The sequence below is a fragment of the Ovis aries genome, chromosome 16 (genome assembly GCF_016772045.2).
Source record: "Ovis aries strain OAR_USU_Benz2616 breed Rambouillet chromosome 16, ARS-UI_Ramb_v3.0, whole genome shotgun sequence".
NCBI lineage: Eukaryota > Metazoa > Chordata > Mammalia > Artiodactyla > Bovidae > Ovis > Ovis aries.
In genome coordinates, this window is record NC_056069.1 from 38,232,825 (window position 1) to 38,249,537 (window position 16,713).

Below are 16,713 nucleotides of genomic sequence, written 5' to 3' on the forward strand. Positions count from 1 at the left end.
GTGAATGTGGAAGGACATGTAGGACATACAGCAATCACACTCCACGTCAGATGCTATCAGCGCTGGACAAAGTTGTCAAAAGCCACTCATTTTAGCAGGAAACGTCTTTCACCACATTTGGTTGGTCAAGCACCAAATTGCTCCTGCTGCATTCCTGACACTAAAAATAGCAGGGACATTCAATTTTGAAGAAAAAAGATCTACACGAACAGGGCCAGACTAACAGGATTAAGGACAAAAGATAAAGTGAAGTAGCCTCTCAGCTAGGTATCTTTTGTCCACCAAATTAACTGGGTTTACTTACTGTTCTACGCAGGGAGCATGCTGGCAGCTTTACTCGTACTCTTTCATTTAACCTTACAGTATCCCATGACGCCAGCATTACTATCCCATTGCACAAAGAAACTAAGGAACAGAGGGCTCAAATAGCTTCCCGAGGTCGGTAAACAGCAGGGTTTGGATTCAAAGCCATTTCTGTCTGACTTCACCACAATCCTTACTGCCTTTCTGATAAACCCAATACCTATCATAGATCCTCAGACCATAATTTAGAAGTTCTCTTTTCTAAAGAAAGGGTCAAAAGCCAAAAAATCTTTTTTTTTTTCTTTTCTTTTTTTTTAAATTTTGTTCAAGCAAGCAAGCGATCAACCAAGCTTTCTCTAAGAAAGCCAGATGGGGGAATTCAGGAATATACTTAATTTACCCTGGCTCTGCAAGACTTCATCTTTATTTCTCGACTGTCTCTTCTTCTCCATCATGTCCCATGCAATTTCAATTTAGAGTATGATCACTTCTACAATTTCAAAACCTTTCTCTGTCCACTCTAATATCAAAATCTATCCAGAAGCTGCTTAGCACCACTCTCACACCTCTCAACAAGTCTCTAAGCTTTTATCCTCAAGCCCTCAAAGTTTAGTCTCAAGACACCAGTGTATCCTTTTCAAAGGTTACATAGCAACTCTGCTCAACTGTACCTCTAGCCCAGTTCTCACTATTCTCCCCTCTGCTGTTCTACTCTTGGAATATGGCTTCCTTGCTGTTCCTTGAACAAACACATCATTCTCCTGCTCCAGGGCCTTTGCACTACCTGCTCCTTCTGCTTGGGGCTCTTTTCTCCAAGATATTTGCATGGCACATTCCTTCATCTCCTTTATGCCTTTGCTTACAGCTCACTGTCCAAGTGAGGCTTCTTCAATATCCTGCAAACCAGCTTCCCATCCCAGGATCTCTTGTCCCTCTAGGCGTGTTCTATTTTTGTTTTTAGCCATAGCACTTATTCTAACATACTACACACCAGATTTGTGCATACTGCATCCTCTTTCTAGAAGAGAAGCTCCATGAGGGTAGAAATGCTTTTATTGTGCTCACTGCTATATCCCCAGTACTTAGAACAATGCCTAGCAGACGCAATGTGCTCAGCAAATATTTGCTGAATTAATGTTTTACATGGCTTGCCAGTAAGAAAAACTGATAACCCCAGGTCAACGCACTATGTTTACCCTATGGTTCTGAGTATTCCTGGAGCTCTGATCCACGGTGGGAGGCAGTTATAAATCAGCTTGAGAAGCCTGGAAACAGAGAGCTATTTAGAGGGGAATGACGTAGTGGAGTTCTACATTTCAATCAGTCCACTCTAGCTCTGGGGGATGGATCTGGGGAGGATAAGGCTCTGAATTATGAGTCCCTTCCTAAATATGAGAAATATTTAGGAGACAAGAGGGAAAGATTCAATGATTGGTTGGATTTTGGGGGGGGATGGTGGGAATCTGACTGACCTTTAGGTTATGGGGTTGGGGAAACTGAACAGATAACACAGTGAGTGATGGAGACAGCATAAAGAATTCCTCTTGGGAATGGATCTGTAAGGATGAGTCTCTCCCCCTTAGCTCAACATTCACTTCAGCAGTCCTTTGATAAATAACTAAAGTGATTATGGTAAAAGGCTCAACAGCGGCTACAGAGCAGCCAAATATAAACAAAAAGAATTCTATGGATCATTGCTTTGTTTCTATTTGTCAGAGGTATTGAGCTGGCCCTTAACCAGGCAGAGTCCCTCCTAAAGAAAAAGGAAGGAATGTCTTTTCACCGGTTACAAGTCAGTTCTGTCTCTGAAGACACACACATACCACCATTTCTGTAAGCACAACCAGTGGTCTGGTTTCTTTGGAAAATAACTTAGGAATTGGGCAGTTTTAAAAGGACCCTATCTGGCCTTCCCTGGTGGCTCAGAGGTAAAGAATCTGCCTGCCAATGCAGCAGTCACTGGTTCGATCCCTGATCTGGGAAGAGATCCCGCACGCAGCAGAGCAACTGAGCCCCCAGCGCCACAGTAATTGAGGCTGTGTTCTAAAGCCTGGAACCCGCAACTGCCGAGTCCACGTGCTCCAACTACCGAAGCCCCTGCGTCCTAGAGCCCATGCTCCCCCAAAGAGAAGTCTCTGCAACTGGAGAAAAGCCGGGGCAACAAGGAAGACCCAGCACGGACAAAAATAAATAAATAAATTTAAATTACAATTTCTTTAGAAGGGCCCCACCCCATGCTAAATAACCCTAAACAAAGGTCTACCGACAAAATAACCGGTCAATTTAATCCACCATTGACTGGGCTTGTATTTTACCCTCAAACCTTACCTGGAAAGTTCTCTCGGTTTAGCTTAGGTCTGCGGACAATCACAAAGTCCTTGTCATTTCCTTTGCTTTTCAGCCGTTTTCGTGGGGGACTCTGTGGGTGGCCCAGGTTTGAAAGCAGTTCCTGGGGGATGTTCTCACTGTCCACCTCCTCCTTCTCCAGGGCGGAGACCCCCATGCCTGAAAGCAGTTCAGAAGTCTTGCTAGAATCCCATCCCCACGTGAAACTGGTGGTAACGTTGCTACTCTGGTCGGGTATCTCCTGGAGGTGTTTCCTGCAGAAACGCACAATAGCCCCACGTTCCTTTCAAAAACACGCCCGTAAATAATTCCCAGACAGGCCTAAAGGAAGCTGCAAGCTATGCACCGCAGAAAGCTTTCACAGCAGTTAACTGAACTGCATTTTTACGTGCCGGCGGCGAGTCCCCAAGAATAAAAGAGAAAATAACCGAACACATCGAAAAGGCTTTTCGATTTCCGATCATGCAGAAGGCCTCAAGAATTTCTTAAAAGTGGAGGGAACATACAAGGAAAGAGGCAGGGCAATCACACACTGATTGAAAACAGCAGCAGGAAAGCCCAATAAGGGAAGACAAATAACATCCACGCTGACCACCGCACTAAAGCATCCACCCATCCACGTTTTCCCAAAGAGGCTAAGCAGCCATTCACATTACAGCATTACTAACAATATTAGCCAAGTAGCAAAACACGCGGCCTAAAAGAATTAAGACGGTCCATTCATGTTCTGTCTCCTTCTGCAATCGGTTTACCTGTGCATGGCGTCCGCAGGTTCGGGAGTTTTAAATGCGTGCATTAATTGCAGAGGTGCCCGCCCCCCGAATTCCCGCTTTGGCGCGCGGCGGCGCACTGCGTGCGGCGCACTGCGTGCGGCCCCGGCTTGCTGCAGCGAAACCCGCGAACTCTATCAACGTTCCATCCCAGCAGCGCGCGCAGAATTCTCCAGCCAGCCGGCTCTCCTCCGCAGCCGTCGTCTGCGGCCCCGCTGCCTGCTGGGAATTGTAGTTTCTGCCCAGCCTGGTAGTCCGGCTGCCTCGCCACTACTTCCTTTCCTTGCAGCTTTGCCGCCTTCGAGATACCCACAACCCCGCGCGGCTGCGGGACCGGACGACCCACAGGGTAGGCGGGGAAGCGGAAGTGGGCGGTGCTCCGGCTAACTGGGGAAATGTCAGCTGCTTGACTGGGGTTCGGGTTTCCTTTCTCGGGACCCCCCGACCTTTTGGTGACTGCCGCCGCTGTCGCCAAGGAGTGTGGGTCCCAAACCCTGTAAGGCTGTGGCGGCCGCGGGGTTTCCAGGCCCTTCTGGACGCTGTCCGGCGAGATCGGACGGTGAGCCCGAGGAGGAGAGCGTGAGGCACTTTGAGGTGTGGGGCCGAGCGCGGACTGAGGGGGGCCCCGGAGACCCCGAGAGGCCGCCGTCGCGGGGCCTACGTCCCAGGTAGCTGAGTGGAGGCCGTGGCACGCCCTGCCGGCCAGGTGAGAGGCTGCGGCCGTGGGCGTCACACCTGCTCCCCTCTCTGCCTGGAGCTGCGTACTCCACCCGGGTGAGGGCGGCCCTAAGGACTAGGTCTGTGGACAGGATCCTTTCCTTACGTGTAAAATAGGCACCACGGCAAGAACGCTCGTTTCACAGTCGCCGTCAAATCAGAGGAGGCTCGTGAGAGCGTTTTGTAAACGAAAGCGCGGTTCAAACGTCAGGCGGAGGTTTAATTTTAGGGGAGCAGGAGATTGCTGTGAGTGCCAGGGGAAAGCTCAGCATCTCCGGCAGCCTTGAGAAGTCTCATAAATGCTAGCATGAGAACAAATAAGGTGACTATTGTTTGCAAAAGGCTTTCCGTGCCACGCTAGCGGCCACCAGCAAAACCATTCGATTACTGTCTCAAAAAAAAAAAAAAAAAAAATTCTGTTTGCCTCACGTCCTAAAAGTCAGCTGCTTGCTTTTAGACTATATCCACGGAGAAAAGTTTGGAGATGGTTAGAGAGTGCCATTTTCTGGGTAGGATGACCGTGCGAAATCCATTGTGCAAATGTTCTATAACTGCGAGCCTGGGAAAACAGTGGAAGAGAGAGGGGGAATAACTTCCAACCCTAGTAAAAATGGAGAGGATTTATAAAGTTCAGAAAGAAGCACCCAGCGTCATCACAAAAATACTAGAATATCACTTAAGCATGCTGTGTGGCATACCTTCTTATTTCTTAAAAAAAAAAATTCAATTTACACTGGAGTTAAACCTCCCCCTCTTGAATATCAGCTTGTTTCAGGCTTGGTGCATAGCTTGAAATGGAACCACCTCTTGACAGAGGAGGGCGTTCGTGATCCTTTAGTAGTTGACTCTTGAAACTAGATAAAACTGGGGTAAAGAATGGATCTGCTCACTGATTGATTCTAGTTGAAACTAGATGAAGAATACTAAGCTGAATGTTCACAATTCATTAAGCTAATGTTACATGGAAAATATTTTTAAATTCAGTGTTCTATTTTTTACATAAAGTTATCTTCATGATATTGTGGCTAAGGAGAAAGCAGTAGCCTGCTTGAAGTCTACATCCTTTCTCTTAAAATTGCCAGTCTAGGTTCGATGCAGGATACAGGATGCGTGGGGCTGGTGCACTGGGATGACCCAGAGAGATGGTATGGGGAGGGAGGTGGGAGGAGGGGTTCAGGACTGGGAACTCATGTACACCCGTGCCGGGTTCATGTTGATGTATGGCAAAACCAATACAGTATTGTAAAGTAAAATAAAACAAAATGTCAAACAAAAAAAATGCAATTCAGAGGAAATATTTAGTCTTCTTCAGGAAATTGAACAAGACAGAGGGAGCTTATAAACTAATGGAGGAGAAGAAATAAAAAAAATTTTAATGCCATGATGAGAGTAAAGTTTTGAAATATAATTGGAAGAAGGCACTTCAGATAGAGGTCTTATAAAGTGTTAGTCGCTCAGTCCTGTCTGACTCTGCGACCCCATGAACGGTAGCCTTCCAGACTCCTCTGTCCATGGGGATTCTCCAGGCAAAAATACTGGAATGGGTAGCCATTTTCTTCTCTAGGGGATCATCCCGATCCAGGGATCGAACCCGGGTCTCCTGCATTGCAGGCGGATTCTTACTGTCTGAGCCATCAGGGAAGCCCGATAATTGGAAAAAGGCACATAGAGCTCTTATAAGGAAGGTTTAATAGGATGATTCTAAATTTAAAAATGAGAAATATCCTTGTGCTAGGATTTAGCCTGAGAGCTAGGAAACATTTCTAGTTTTCAGAATATTTGAAATAGCTGAATTAGTGGAAACAAGGTCCTTTATAGGGCTTCAGAGAGAGCCTGTCAACTAGGAAAATCAAAGTGTTCAAATTCTAGAATAGATATGGCTCTAATAGTTTGCCCTGGCTGCAGAAATATTTTAGCTTATGAAAATGGAATTATTTCTGCATTCCTTCTAATCATGGCTTTTCTTTTAATATCTTAAGTAAAAGTTTAACTTGGTAAATTGGTTCTTTAATATAAGGAATTGTGTCCATTGAAGGTTTGAGATTATTAGCTACATAGAGTTTCCTGTCTGGTCTTTCCAAGAACTGCATTGTGATTGCTACTAATGTGGATTATTTTGTTTTGCTGATTAAGCTTTTTATTTAATACACTCAGTACACCCCAAGTCCCATTTTAGTGAGAGAAGTATACCATATTTCTAGAATTACTAGATCAGTATCTAGGACAAATCAATTACATTTTAAATATATCTGCAAATGTCATTAGAGTGAGTAATTTCTAATACTCTTCAAAAGTTTCAGGTAGAGTACAAAGTGACTTTGTAAATTGGAAAGGTGTTTCTCATACCTGGGACAAGAGCATAGTTACAAGATGGTCAATATTAGGGCATAGAACTAGCTTATGTGTACATATTTATATATACATATATATTCATTATTCAGTAGTATATTATATGGGGTTCCCTGGTGGCTCAGATGGTAAAGAATCTGCCTGCAATGTGGGAGACCTGGGTTTGGTTCTTGGGTAGGGAAGATCCCCTGGAGGAGGGCATGGCAACCCACTCCAGTATTCTTGCCTGGAGAATCCCTATGGACAGAGGAGCCTGGCAGGCTACAGTCCATTGGGTGGCAAAGAGTTGGACATGACTGAGAGACTAAGCACAGCAGAGCACAGTATGTTATTGTTTTTGAAAATCAAATGTGACAAGGAGATTCTATTAAATAGAAATGTGATGTGCTTTTTCCTTAGTTCTATAATGGCATGAAGTAAATCTTAAGATTCCTTTACTTTTTTTATGTTATTTAGCTTAGGTAAACAAAAGACTAACAACAGTTACATAGCAAGAAGTTTCTATCTGCTCATCAAAATTCAAAAGATTCTTTTTCCTTTGGTTAATTTTAAAGTAGATCTTTTAGTTCTTTGCAATTTAATGTTCTCTACAATGGGCAAGTTGGGGCAAGAACAGAAGGGTTCTTTCCCAATTCTGTTTTGCTCTGTGCTTTCTTTTTTACTTTCATCTTGTAGATTACAGTCATGTTTTATCCTTAGATTATGGCAGACTTACCTGCAAAGTTACAGTTAGTTAGATTCTGTATTAAACATGACTTTATTAGCACTCTATCTTGATATATCTAAAAGAATAACAGGAGAATGTGTCTACTTTGTTCATGGAAATGAAATTAACAAATGAAAGCTGAGCAAAAGGAATGACTTAAACAGTCTAACTTGCGTTAAAAAAAAGTATGTCTGGAATGGATTAAAGACTCCAGTATCTGGTATCCTAATTGTGAGCCTGGCTCTGTAGTCAGGATGCCTCTGTTTGAATCCCACTTCTTACACTCTCTTGTACCATTTTCTCTGTTAAATGGGGATGCTAATAATCCTTTCTTACTGGGTTGTGAAGTCTAATTCGATAAAGCATGTTAAATGGTAGCAAAGTGCTTGGAATCTATTTAATATTAAACTCAATATTAGCTGCTGCTGCTGCTGCTAAGTCACTTCAGTCATGTCCGACTCTATGTGACCCCATAGACGGCAGCGCACCAGGCTCCCCTGTCCCTGGGATTCTCCAGGCAAGAACACTGGAGTGGGTCAATATTAGCTACTCCTTTAAAAAAAAATTATTTTGCTGCTAGGAAATAGTCTATGGGTTATTTTCTAATTACTGAAGTGAATCTTATAGTCTCTTTACTGAAAATCTTTAAGAATGCATTACAATGGATCCAGTTGTTTTCTTCTTACCTGCTTAATGATTGCTGCCTCTCATGCCTTGCCAAAGGTGAAACAGTTTGAATATGTCCATTTTTCTTCAAAAGGGCTTGTTACACTTTGGAATTCAGTTCACCTGGTTGGTTTGCCAACTTGGCTTATTTATTAAAGATGGCTTCAAAAGATGTTATGCCTTTTTTGCATTTTTAGAGTGGGAGTTAACGTTCTCTTGTGGTATTCTATCTATATCCTAAGCTGAATTGTCCTTATACCTGAAATCATTTAATGTGGAATTAATGATTATCTTTTGAAGATTTAAATTTTGACTGGTGGTACTGTTGACTTTCATTACTCACATCTGGTTCTGTTCTAATTCTTTTGATTTTTCATTGTTTGGATCTTGAGTTGTCTCCTAGTTCTTATGCACATATCTGAGTAAAGATACATATTTAAGTTAACACAGCCTGTGTGATGAATCATTAGGTCTCGTTGAAAATTTTTTATTCAATTTCAGAGTCAGGTTTTGATAAAATGTTTGTCTGTGTTCTCTTGTTCAGTTGATACCAATCTTTCCTTCCTATCTCCCCCACCTCCCTTTTGGAAAATATTTGGGATGGGATGTTTTAGATTCCAAAATGATCTTAACCTCTAAATTTTCTACTTAAAGTGTGTTTAGTCTGAAAAATTATTATCAGCCATAAAGTACTCAGGAAATAGTACCCAGAGGGATTGGGGGCAGGAGGAGAAGGGGACGACAGAGAATGAGGTGGCTGGATGGCATCACTGACTCAATGAACATGAATCTGAGTGAACTCAGGGAGTTGGTGATGGACAGGGAGGCCTGGCGTGCTGTGATTCATGGGATCGCAAAGAGTCGGATACGACTGAGTGACTGAACTGAACTGAACATAAATAGTACTTAGTCCTGACCAACTCTTTGCCACCCATGGACTGCAGCCTACCAGGCTTCCCTGTCCTTAACCATCTTTTGGAGCTTGCTCAAACTCATGTCCTTTGAGTCAGTGATGCCATCCAGCCATCTCATCCTCTGTTGTCCCCTTCTCCTCTTGCCTTCAATCTTTCCCAGCATCAGGGTCTTTTCCAGTGAGTCGGCTCTTTGCAACAGGTGGCCAAAGTAGTGGAGCTTCAGCATGAATCCTTCCAATGAATATTCAGGGTTGATTTCCTTTAGGATTGGCTGGTTGGATCTTCTTGCAGTCCAAGGGACTCTCAGGAGTCTTCTCCAACCCCGTAGTTCAGAAACATCAGTTCTTCGGCACTCAGCTTTCTTTATGGTCCAACTCTCACATAGTGTCTTGATGACTGGTAAAAAAACTGAGTTGAGACTTTATGAGCTGGTCTTTTCAAAGGCAGACTGTGCCTGCTCATCAGGTACTAAAATTTTGAGTGAATGGATTGGCATTTTGATTTTTGAGTAAAACCTACTTTTGCCACTGTGGTATTAATGTCTATTTATGATATTAATAGCTTTATGTCTCCTTTTCCTTTCTAATCATGTGAAACTAAATTTTGATTTGCCTCTAAATTTTAGTGTTTTTTTTTTAACCTGTTAGTCTAAACACAGTTTAAATAAACAGTAGTATTTCAGAAGGACCATTGTTGTTGTCAAAGACATACTTGCCCTTTTGTCCCTGATTGTGTTTTTGCATAGCTACACCTCATTGCAGTTCAGCAAGTGATTCATTTTGATTCGCCTCCATTTTGATGCTTTGCCTAGAAAAATGGATGACATTGGTGTGTCAAGTGTTCCCCTTGACGTGGCTTTGAGGTGTGTTCTGTCTCTTCACAAGGGATAGAACACGATAGATAGAGGAAAGGGTGTTTGGCCAACTTGTAGACCTAGAGAGGTAATCTTACTTTGTCATGCGAGGCAAGGAGAGCAATTTCTGTGAGCATGAAGCTTGTGTTTTGTTTTATAGGAATAAATGTGACACAAACTGTCATAACCACAGAGAATGAGAAGCAAAAGGTCTTTGGTATCCACTCATTGTTTTTTGGGGGGGCCAGGGGAGCTGAGGTGGGGAGACCATTTAGGGTAAAGCTATGCTTTGAGACCATTGAGGCAACTAGTTATCTTCTAGAAGCACAAGGTATGAAGGAGGTGGAGATTAACAACTGACATTTGTTGAAGACCTACTATGGAACTCTTATTTGATGTTTTATAATTCATTTGACCATCATAGCAATGTGTGTGAGGTGATCATATATTCTCATTTAACAGCAAAAATGCCTAAAATCACACAATTATTAGAGTTGGGATTTGGAATCCAGGTTTCCCATGATATATAATAAAACATTTGTGTTTAAAAATAGTTCTAATTCCAGGCACTTAATAACACCACAGCAAAAATTTTCATTGTCTAGTTGCTATGTGTTTTGCTTTTGTATTACTACACATTTTTAATTGTATTAAAATTACAAAAATGCATGTTTATTAGTTTAAATGAAAAGCTCACACATACAAAAGAAAGCACAAGGAAAATAGAAGTAGAAGTCATCTCTTTACCAGTTTGTGACAACTGCTGTTAGTATTTTGATGTATATTTGTCCATGCATATATGTGTGTTTCTTTTGTATACTCCCTGAGATCCCACTTAACATCTCTAAATCCCTCTGGATCTCATCTTTCTTCTAGACTGAAGGAATCTGGTGGGCTCCTTTCATCATTATCTTTCTGTTAGGTGGTCCTTGACTCTGTCACAGATTCCTGCTCCCATAGGTCATGGCTAGGTTAGCAAGATTAGTGATTTATGAAACCCTTTGTCAAAAAAGATAATGGACAACAATGAGACTGGTGGATATTCTTAAGACTTCCTGAATTATTTAGTACAAATATTTAAGTTGTTTCTATGTTTCTAATGTTTAAATAATATTGCTATGAAAAATAATATTGTAGATAAATTTTTACCTCATTTTGTTTTTTCTCTAAGTTATTTGAAGAGGAGTTGCTAGGACAAAGGCTATGTACCTTTTTTAAAGATTTTTGATACTGCCAAATTTCTGTCCTCCTTGGCAATGAGTTTTGTAATATGCCAGACTTGAATTGTTCAATCTTTATTTTTATTAGATTTTAATTGACAATTATTTTATGAATTTAATATACAGGTAACTAAATAAGATGGAGATAAAGTGCCTCCAGCTTTGAATAGAAAATTATTCATTTAAAACAACCAAAGCAGGCTATAGGAATTCATAAGGAACCTTGGAAAGTACTATCATTCTGCACTGTAAAAAATAAAACAGTTCCTCGCTTGAAGTTAGTTACAAGGTCAAATGTATGTACTTTTAAACTGTTATTTTTTCATCTCATGTTAGGGTAACCCGCAAGTTTCATTTCTAGTTTCATGGGACACCCCCCCAAGCATAACATTGTGTCAAAACAAGACAATAAATATTCAGTTTGAAGAGAAATAGATGGTGTGGTAAACAGAATAATAGAGCCATCAAGGGTATCTATGCCTTAACTTCTGGAACCAGTAAATATGACTATTAATAGTTTATTCAGGTGGGCCCAGTGAGGTCAGGTGAACCCTTAAATGCAAACCTTTCTCCCAGCTAAGGGCAGAAGAGAAAGTCAGTGATTTCAAGCCTGAGAAGGATTTGACAAGCCATTACTGGCTCTGAGGTATATAGGACCACATGCAAAGACTGGGAAAAAGTCTCTAGAATTAAGGATAAATGCTAGCAAGGAAATCAGGATCTCAGTCCCGTAGCCGTAAAAACTGAATTTTCCGTTCGGTTCAGTTGCTCAATTGTGTCCGACTCTTTGCGACCCCATGGACTACAGCACACCAGGCCTCCCTGTCTATCACCAACTCCTGGAGTTTACTCAAACTCATATCCATTGAGTTGGTGATGCCATCCAACCGTCTTTACCAACAGCCTAAGTGATCTTAGTGCCAGGGTCCAGCCCCGGTGGATCCAGGGTGATTCGAAGATGGGGACTGCGTCGGCGTCCTTGGAAAAATACATATTTAATTACAGATATATAGAGAGATTAGAAACGGATAGTGTAGTAGGAAGATTAGTGGAGAAAAAGAGGCTGAATAACTTGGATTATGTGGAATAGCATTCATGCTCCAGATGGGAATTCAGCCAGAAAAACAGGGAGCAAGAAAGAAACGACATGGGGGAATCAGTCTTTCCAGAAACTGATCTGATTTCTTTATTTTTGGGTTTGCTTATATACCTTTTGTTACACATAGGGATGAATACAGAGTCACTTGGGGATCAGCAGTCCTGACCTTTATCAAAATCAGGTGCTTCACATAAATGTATAAAAAAAAGGTCTTAGGGATATTACATCATCTTCTGGCCATGACTGAGACCTGCTGATATTTTATGATCCTTTCTTTCTGATAACCAAAAAACTTATTTTTTCCAAGGGTGTTTTTTCTTAAACCAGGCACCACCCTCCAAATAAAGTTACATTCCTATAGGGTGAGGGTGTAGTGAGTTACAATCAAGAAAGGAATTTATTTAACCCAAGGTTAACATGATTAATCTTAAAGGTTAATACTTATTTCTCCTATATGCTTAAAGGTTAATGCTTATTTCTCCTATATGCTAGTTATATTCATTATAAGGACAGGGAATATGGAGATTTAGCAGCAAACATCAGCCCAACAAATAAAAATCCTTTCACCAAAGTTCCCCTTAAGATCTATTTAGTCTTAAGATAGTGATAAAGTTACATTTTCACATAGCAAGGACACAGTGATTTATAACAAAGTACAGTGATCTATTGCAAAAGAGAAAATTCATTAACTCAAAAAGTCTAGTATTGTTAACATCAAAAACTACTTTATTTCCTTTTCAATATTCCAAATACATTGATTAATATATTCCCAGGTGCCTAAGGATATGGAGGCCTGGCGGCAATCATTGACTCAAGAAGAAGAAAAAGCCCTATGCTAATTAAGACTCTCAAAATACTCCAAAACTCTCTGTGCTGTTTATGGTTGAGAGGTAGTAAACAATCATGAGTATGGATAATCCTGTCACACAAGCTAGTCTGTCAGCAGAGAGGTTTGACCTGAGACATCCTTGTCCCACCCAGGGCAGGGAATTAGCAGCAATTATTGACACAACAAATGAAAAACCCTTCACCAATATAATTCCTAACCAACACACTATACTAATAATTTCCAAGTCCCCCAAATAATTTGCCTTTAGTAAGTCTAAAACATCTTGTGCCTCTCAGGTTGGGAGGCTGTAAACAATCACATGTGGCCAGACGAACCTATACAGGCGGGCTAGATAACCTTCAGAGGAGTCCCTAAGCTGAAATACTCTTGTCATGCCCAGGAATTTTTATTGCCTTGGAGTTGCGCGTTTACTCCTCCGAGAGAAATGGTTATGGGGGAGAGCCCCCCGTAAAGTCGGAGGTGTAGGTGAGCATAAAACAGACTCTGGTTTTGGGGTAGATGCTCGGGAACAGGGGGTTTCCTGAGGCTTGATCATGCCTTTGCGTATGCCAAACCTCCTTCCTCATGACCTTTGCCATGGGCAGAGTTCCTCAGTCTCCAGAAAGGAACACCTGCTGACACTTTAATTTCAGTCTTGAGAATTTAGTTGAACCACACTCTGCTTAGATAGCTGACCCACTGAAACTGATGTGTGGGTGTTGTTTTAAGCCACTGAGTTTCTAATTCTTTACAACAGCAATCAGTTCAGTTCAGTCAGTCAGCTGTGTTCAACTCTTTGCGACCCCATGGACTGCACCAGGCCTCCCTGTCCATCACCAGCTCCCGAAGCTTGCTCAAAGTCATATCCATTGAGTTGGTGATGCCATCCAACCATCTCATCCTCTGTTGACCCCTTCTCCTCTGCCTTCAGTCTTTCCCAGCATCAGGGTCTTTTCAAATGAGTTGGTTTTTTGCATCAGGTGGCCAAAGTGTTGGAGTTTCAGCTTCATCATCAGTCCTTCCAATGAACACTCAGGACTAATCTCCTTTAGAATGGACTGGTTGGATCTCCTTGCACTCCAGTACCACAGTTCAAAAGAATCGATTCTTTGGCACTCTGTTTTCTTTATAGTCCAACTCTCACATCCATACATGACTACTGGAAAAACCATAGCCTTGACTAGACAGACCTTTGTTGACGAAGTAATGTCTCTGCTTTTTAATATGCTGTCTAGGTTGGTCATAACTTTTCTTCCAAGGAGCAAGCGCTCTTTATAATTTCATGGCTGTAGTCACCATCTGCAGTGATTTTGGAGCCCTCCCCCACAAAATAAAGTCAGCCACTGTTTCCACTGTTTCCCCATCTATTTGCCATGAAGTGATGGAACTGAATGCCATGATGTTAGTTTTCTGAATGTTAAGCTTTAAGCCAACTTTTTCACTCTTCTCTTTCACTTTCATCAAGAGGCTCTTTAATTCTTTGCTTTCTGCCATAAGGGTGGTGTCATCTGCATATCTGAGGTTTTTGATATTTCTCCCAGCAATCTTGATTCCAGCTTGGGCTTCATCCAGCCCAGGATTTCTCATGATGTACTCTGCATAGAAGTTAAATAAGCAGGATGACAATATACTGCCTTGGTGTACTCCTTTTCCTATTTGGAACCAGTCTGTTGTTCCATGTCCTGTTCTAACTGTTGCTTCCTGACCTGCATACAGATTTCTCAAGAGGCAGGTTAGGTGGTCTGGTATTCCCACCTCTTTCAGAATTTTCCACAGTTTGTTGTGATCCACACAGTCAAAGGCTTTGGCATAGTCAATAAAGCAGAAGTAGATGTTTTTCTGGAACCCTCTTGCTTTTTTGATGATCCAGTGGATGTTGGTAATTTGATCTCTCATTCCTCTGCCTTTGCTAAAACCAGCTTGAACATCTGGAAGTTCACGGTTCGTATTGCTGAAGCCTGGCTTGGAGAATTTTGAGCATAACTTTACTAGTGTGTGAGATGAGTGCAATTGTGCAGTAGTTTGAGCATTCTTTGGCATTGGATTTCTTAGGGATTGGGATGAAAACTGACCTTTTCCAGTCCTGTGGCCGCTGCTGAGTTTTCCAAATTTTCTGGCATATTGAGTGCAGCACTTTCACAGCATCATTTTTAGGATATGAAATAGCTCAACTGCTGTTCCATCACTTCCACTAGCTTTGTTCGTAGTGATGCTTTCTAAGGCCCACTTGTCTTCACATTCCAGGATGTCTGGCTCTAGGTGAGTGATCACACCATCATGGTCATCTGAGTCGTGAAAATCTGTTTTATACAGTTCTGTGTATTCTTGCCACCTCTTCTTAATATCTTCTGCTTCTGTTAGGTCTATACCATTTCTGTCCTTTATTTAGAGTCCATCTTTGCATGAAATGATCCCTTGGCATCTCTGATTTTCTTGAAGAGATCTCTGGTCTTTCCCATTCTATTGTTTTCGTCTGTTTCTTTGCACTGATCACTGAGAAAGGCTTTCTTATCTCTCGTTGCTATTCTTTGGAACTCTGCATTCAAATGGGCAATAGCAATAAGAGACACATACACTGAGTATGGGAAGAAATGTAACCAAATCATTTCTTTTTTACTAGAATAAAGGATCCATAATTCTGCTTATTCATCTATAACATTAAAAGTAGTATGAATCAAGCTGAAAAATTGACAGCCATCATAAAAGAATAATTAGTAACTACCAGGAAGTTTGTAACTGATTGTGTTGTTTGCTTAAACTATTATCTTACTACCTAATGACTATTAAGGTCTCCATGTATTTCATTGTTGTTCATTCATTCTTATTTTTTTGCATATTATCTAAAAATACATGAATCTAGTTTTTCTGTTAATGTTATGGTAGTTTTCTAATGTTATTACATAATCTTAACAAGTATCATTTCTTATACTTTAGTAACATTCTATCATTTCAGTCTGCCATGCTTTAGCATCTCCTTGCTTATCTCTGATATTCATTCTTTTTTTCTATGGTTGTCATACTCCTTGTGTTGAACAATTTCAGGGAAAATAAATATCTAAGTCAAACCATAAAAGGGTTTTCATATGATAATTATATTTAGTAAATTCACACTGAATAATTTTTTTCCTAAAAGTGCTGTATCTTAAAAGATGGTAGTGGTTTTCATCAGCATATTCTATGTCTGGCTGTCACTTAACCTATTCTTGGCTTAAAAATAAGATTTGGCATACCGTAATGATACAAGATTTTCCTTTGATATTGAAACTTGAAATTTTGAGTAGTAGTTAGTAATGAGCAGAATTTTAAGCCTTTTTTGAGTTGTAATATTGTTGTATAGTTGCTAAGTCATGTTTGAGTCTTTTGTGACCCTCATGGACTGTAGCTTACCAGTCTCCTCTGTCCTTGGGAATTCATAGGCAAGAAGACTAGAGCAGGTTGCCATTTCCTTCTCCAGGGGATCTTCCCAATCTAGGGGTTGAACCCATGTGGAAGATCCCCTGGAGAAGGGAAAGGCTACCCACTCCAGTATTCTGTCCTGGAGTATTCCGTAGACTGATAGTCCATGGGGTCTCAAAGAGTCAGACAGGACTGAGTGACTTTCACTTTACTCTTTACTCCTGCATTGGCAGGAAGATTCTTTACCGCTGAGCCCTTGAGGGAAGCCCTCAGGGAAGACCTTGAGTTGTAATAAATGTATGTAAAATCAATTTTGGAGACAATAGTGGGTGTTATGTTATCTTTGAAGTCGTCAGTAATAATAGTGTATGTACTGTAGTATACAGTAATGTTTTTTATTCATTTACTTATTCACTTGACAGATATTTTTTGAATAGCAACTATATGCCAGACACTATCATATAGGCATAGAGTACAGTACTGAACAAAACAGTGAAGCCTCTGCTCTCATGGGGCTTCCCAGGTGACGCAGCGGTGAAGAATCT

The 16,713-nt window shown here is 41.2% G+C and overlaps 2 protein-coding genes across 10 annotated transcripts in view; one reads left to right on the plus strand and one right to left on the minus strand.

Moving 5' to 3' along the window:
• The window catches only part of SKP2 (S-phase kinase associated protein 2), a 36,374-nt gene extending 32,749 nt beyond the window's left edge, over positions 1-3,625 (minus strand). For 3 of the 4 annotated variants that reach the window (XM_004017046.6, XM_042233864.2, XM_042233866.2), the window contains exons 1-2: positions 3,402-3,625; positions 2,632-2,903 (exon numbers count right to left, since the gene is read on the minus strand). In XM_004017046.6, coding sequence (XP_004017095.2) covers positions 2,632-2,903; positions 3,402-3,445 — 316 coding nt within the window. In that variant the 5' untranslated portion in view covers positions 3,446-3,625. Of the gene's footprint in view, positions 1-2,631; positions 2,904-3,317 lie in introns of all 4 variants that reach the window. The other variant, XM_042233865.2, reaches the window with a different exon arrangement.
• Positions 3,626-3,792: 167 nt separating this feature from the next.
• Positions 3,793-16,713, plus strand: part of LMBRD2 (LMBR1 domain containing 2) — a 55,544-nt gene continuing 42,623 nt past the window's right edge. For 3 of the 6 annotated variants that reach the window (XM_012097057.3, XM_015101322.3, XM_042233863.1), the window contains exon 1: positions 3,793-4,125. The gene's annotated coding sequence lies outside the window, so the exon portion shown is untranslated. The remainder of the gene's footprint in view (positions 4,126-16,713) is intronic. The other 3 variants (XM_042233860.1, XM_060400498.1, XM_060400501.1) reach the window with 1 other exon arrangement.